We start from the raw sequence: 5314 nt of genomic DNA on the forward strand, positions 1-5314 counted from the left end.
GACCTTCAACGGTTTTAGTTTGACATAAGCTGAACCGTTCAAAATCATTAAAACTAAATCAAACTTCTGAAAGTCTTAACGATCACCAAATCATATGAAATTTTGTAGAGGTGATCTACTCATATAGACCTAAGATATGAACGGTGGAGATGTAAAAATTCAATTGGGAAGTGGTGTAATGCCCTATCCCTAGAAAGTGGCCAAAAATAGGGATCCCTCAATAGAAGGGGGCTGATATATATATATATATATATATATATTTATATAACAGATTCAAAGGGTTTGAGTTTTATTACGATAAGTACGTTACGATTCTCTTTTTTATTTATAAAAACGGTTATTGTTAAGTTTATCAACCATATCAACCATAGAGTGGATAAGACATTTCTGCTGTTTTACGGCTTTAAGTTTCTTCATTGAGCAAATCCTTTAATATCTCTCTTTGAGAGAGAAAATGAAGGCAAAAATCCCTATAACTGGGTATTCTTGCACCTACAGAGACCATGCAGCTGTAACATTTGTATCGCCGTGAGATCCTCCTCGTATTATTACGAGGGAAATACAAATCAACTGTATATTGCCTCAGATTCGTAAGAGAGTAGATAAAAATCAAAATCCAATCCAAATTTATTTCGACAACATCTCAATCTGGCCAAGACATGGTAAAACACTATACAACTCTTGATCAGTACTGCATCTTTTTGGTTTCCCACATACAACTCTTAATCTGCATATATACTATTCTTTGATATGAGCTTTTTTTTTCCTTTTCATTCTAACTCAATCTCAATCTCCAGCCGAAAGATGGTGATAATGAACTGATCGAATTAAAGTTTGCATCATGTTTAGAGCTGTAAAAGAAATAGGAATGCAATGGCTGAAGCGATATGCAAACCAAAATTTGAATTGTAGTCTTGTAGACTTGATTATAGGCTTTTTATTTGATGTGGATTACCATATTCATCGTAAATTTGTAATTAAGGAGGATGGTTATAATTACCATAGTAGCTGAGAAATGGAGAGCAACTATTTAATTACGTTATGGATATTATTTCGTAACAATTCCAAGATTTATACGTTTAGACTCCTTAATATGTAAACAAAATACAAATTTTGGCTTAATGGAAGTTTAGATTTCTGCTACAATTAATTTTCCCAGTAAACGCCTTAAATGTTAGAATTCCTACAAAACACTTAGTTCAAGCCGATCTATATTGCATATGCATCAGAAACATATCTCTGCGAGATCTTCTTCAGAATAATAAGAGAGAAAATTCCAATATCAATCCAAATCAAATCGCAGAGTTATTTATCCCCAACATCTCAATCAGCCAAGACATGGTTAGTCTTTTCTTATACTGCACACTATATATGTCCTGCATAGGACTTAATTCTACAAAATCTGCGTAAGTAATTGTTTGATTTTCGTATCGCTGTCATGTTTATCGCAGTTAAATATCTAGTGACCAATCTTACAACATCAGCAAAGGTTAAAGTTCGCATCATGTAAAAGAGACTTGCTAGATAAACTTCAACCTACTAGATTTGGTATCTGTATAGTAGGGTTCATCGATACTCTCTTGTCTCTAGTTGGTTCTTATTCTTAATACTTTCTTTTTTTTTTGGGTGTTTAAGGACGATAGTAATTTGGGAAAGAGAAGGGAAAGTGAGGGCAAACATAACTGCTTGGTTGACAGAATCAGTTATTTGCCCTACGAAATTCTTGTAAGTATTGTGTCTCTTTTGTCACTAAAGGAAGCAGCAGCTACTAGTGTTCTTTCTAGGCGATGGGAGAATCTGTGGAAGGATACGAAGACTCTCAACTTTCAAGATGTAGACTTCTCTGTTGGTGATAATTTTCACTGCTACATGGCCCTAGAACAAGAACTAAGAGATCAGAAAAGCCGTGAATATGTCAATTGGGTGGATCGTGTGTTGGAACAGCATGAAGGTCACAACATTGAACGATTCAGGGCTTACTTCTTTCTACATAGCATGTTTAAGAATTCCATTGATAAGTGGATTGAGTTTGCAATGGAAAAGAGAGTTCAAGTACTTGAGTTGCAGTTTCTTATACCACAATATGATTATGCCAGAGATAACTATGCATTTTCCCAAAACTTATTAGGTCTCGAGGGAGAAGGTGAATCTTTGAAGGACAGGTATTTTGACATCCTTCCAACTCTACAATCATGCCAATACAACATTGGTTTCAAATTCCTCAAAGTTGTTCGCTTCCAACATATTGGCATCACTGATGAAGTTCTTGACTACTTCTTGTCTAACTGTCCAGTTCTTGAGAGATTAACTGTGACAGATGCAAGAGGTTTGGTTTGTATAAGAGTTGCTGGTGCGTCAATATCATTGAAGTATTTGACAGTAATTAATTGTCCTAACCTCAAAAGGATTGAGATTTGCAACGCAAATATTGTTTCATTTGTCTATTGGGGAGTTTGGATAGAGCTGCTTATTAGTAACGTGCCCTTGCTTGTTGATGTCCATCTATCTGTGAGAGCTCTTGATAATGTTGATTTCACAACACTTGCCTTCACCAGACTTTCATGTTGTGTTTCGCAGTTGGAGATTCTGAAGCTGAATATTCAGGGAGTGGTTAGTGTGAGCTGGTTTTCTTTTTCCTTTATTCTTTTTTATTTTTAGATTGTGTAGTTATTTTTTTTTTTTGGTTTTCAGGTCTACAACCCGAATTATGACTTCCCCGTATTAGAAAGTCTGAAGCGATTGGAATTAAATGTTGAGACAGATTACCATTCAGCTCTTTATCATCTGTCTTCTTTCATGAAGGCTTGTCCTCACATACAGAGACTTGTACTGAAGGTATATCTTGCATACCATTTAGGTGAATTTGATTTTTATTTTTTATATACGAATAGAATTTAGGTGAATTTGATTTGCTTATAAGTTGAATGAAGAACTTCATATTTGCTGCGGGATCGACAAGGAATGCCTTAATCAATCATATGTTTGGTTCTTCTTCCCTTTATGCAGTTGGACTTCCGAAGAACATACGTCGAAACAACAGTAAGCAAAGCTCCCAAATTCCCTCATCATAGTCTCAAGGTAGTAGAAATTATGGGTTATCGTGGCTATCAATGTGCTGTTGAACATGTCTTGTACTTGATAGTGAATGCTGTTGCACTAGAGAAGATTATTATTGATCCTGTTCGGCGTTGGAATTGGCCCCCAGGAATGGACAGGGGAACTAAAATGGTGAGAGAGGAAGTGAAGGCAAGAAAGCATGCTATGGAGCACCTTAAACAAAAAGTTCCGTCTACTATAGAATTTGTATGCTTATAGTATTTGCAGAGCTTGAATGTTCTTAAAGTTGTGAGGGTGTTATGTCAAAGAAGGCTCACTAATATGTGCAAACAAACCTTAATATATGGTTTTTCATGATTTTTTTTTGTTCGCATACAATCATCATATAACTAGCTCGTCGATTGATCTTTTCCTGAAATAAAAAAATACTTTTATGTTATTTTGCCTTGTTCACAAATTTTACACTCTAAATTTCATAGCATGCATCAAATTAATTATTGACAAGCGGCTATTGGGACCTCCAGTTTTGCTCAGTATACCTCTATGGCTCTTTACACCTCCCTTTCATTTTTAAAAACAAGCATTTGCTTATTAAACCTCCTTTTAAATTCCTAAAATAACCTTAGGTTTGTTATTCATATATATTTCAATAATTTACTCATTATACCTCTTATTCGCTCTCTAGACCTCCCACACTTTAATTTTTTTTCTTTTTACATGCAAATATCTATTTCAGACCTCGATTGCTTGATTTCTCTTTTCTTCTTCTCTTTTTTCATGAAAATCTCTTTAGCAACCTCAATTCCTTGAATGTTTTGTTTTTCATTAACCTTTATTATTTGATCAAATTGTAAGAACGATTTTTCGATGACAACGATTTAAAAAAAAATTATTCAAATCATGAATCGTTTTCACAATCAATTGCAAAACAATAAAATACATAAATTAATGATATGCACCCAGAAACTTTTGACCTAGAAGAAAACCTTAAGAAGGCCAATCTTATCGACCACCACTTCATGAAGCAAGTCCTTGAGGAGAAGATGCATTCACAATAACTATTTAAGTAAAATCTTTCTCTTATAGAATAGCGATGACATTTTCAGATTAATGTTCCAAAGAAAAAAAAAACTATAAAAGTTATTCATATGCACCTAAAAACCTTCGACCTATAAGAAAAACCCTAAAAAGGCCAATCTCGTTGACCACCACTCTATAAGAAGAAGAACAAGACGAGGAAGAAGAAGACCAATAAAAAGATTACGAAGAAGACATTTCCTAAACTAAACGAAAATCAGGAGGAGAAGAAGAAGAACATATCATGAATCGAAACAAAAATTATATATATTAGTATTGAAAAGATACCTTGTCTGAAGATTTTGAAACGGAGGATTGTGTCTTCGTCAATGGAGATTCTCCTATTATGTGTAGTAGTTCTTTGAGCAATGGTTGCACTTAGGTTTAGGGTTTATAGACTCCGTTTTGTATTGTTAACTTGAACAAAAAAAAATGAAGAATACTAATTTGATTACAATTTTTTTTTTAAAATTTCAATGTCTATTACTGTCATTTTGTATGAGGTTATGTTTGTAATCCAATAAGTCAAAACATGTGGAGGTATACTGAGCAAATCTGGAGGTCCCAATAGCCGCACTCATTTATTCTTCTCCTTTTGTTTATCCATACTTCTATTTGCTTATCACTTTATCAGATGCGAACTACAACCTTATTGCTGAATGCTGATGACCGTCTTCCAAACTTCTTAGGAAAACATTAATTAATAAAATGTAAATTACATAATTATCTAATATATATATAGTTAATCAAGGACAAATTCGACATGATGTTGATGAACTCATTATGATCACTGTACGTATCACGTCCTAATTGTCTTTGCAAATATTGTAAAAGATACACACAAACACAAGACATTTGTGAACGTAACGTGGTATTGTGTTGTAAAGAATTACGTATGTAACGGGGCATTACCCTATATATAATGTCATACATGACTTGCTTTGTTGCAACAAGCCACCCATCAGTTGTCCATCATATATCTATATCCATTTTTTCTTTCTTTCTATGGAATTTTTGTGTAAATTGATGTTGCTCAATTTATCTTTTTCATTTTTGCTGTCCCGGCATAGCTACTGTTCTTACCAAGTTTCATTACGTGAGAGAGAGAGAGAGAGAGAGAGAGAGAGAGAGAGAGAGAGAGAGAGAGAGAGAGAGAGAGAGAGAGAGAGAGAGAGACGAG

General features: G+C 34.2%; 1 protein-coding gene across 1 annotated transcript; it reads left to right on the forward strand.

Annotated features, from left to right (window-relative positions):
* Window positions 1-1438: 1438 nt before the first annotated feature.
* LOC101305409 (putative F-box/FBD/LRR-repeat protein At5g22670-like) lies at window positions 1439-3315 on the forward strand. The gene is made up of 4 exons (XM_004288780.1): window positions 1439-1489; window positions 1636-2610; window positions 2692-2835; window positions 3007-3315. Exons 1-4 carry the CDS (start codon window positions 1439-1441, stop codon window positions 3313-3315), a joined length of 1479 nt encoding a protein of 492 aa, XP_004288828.1.
* Window positions 3316-5314: the final 1999 nt, after the last annotated feature.

This window comes from Fragaria vesca, linkage group LG1 (genome assembly GCF_000184155.1).
Source record: "Fragaria vesca subsp. vesca linkage group LG1, FraVesHawaii_1.0, whole genome shotgun sequence".
In the NCBI taxonomy this organism is placed as follows: Eukaryota; Viridiplantae; Streptophyta; class Magnoliopsida; order Rosales; family Rosaceae; genus Fragaria; species Fragaria vesca.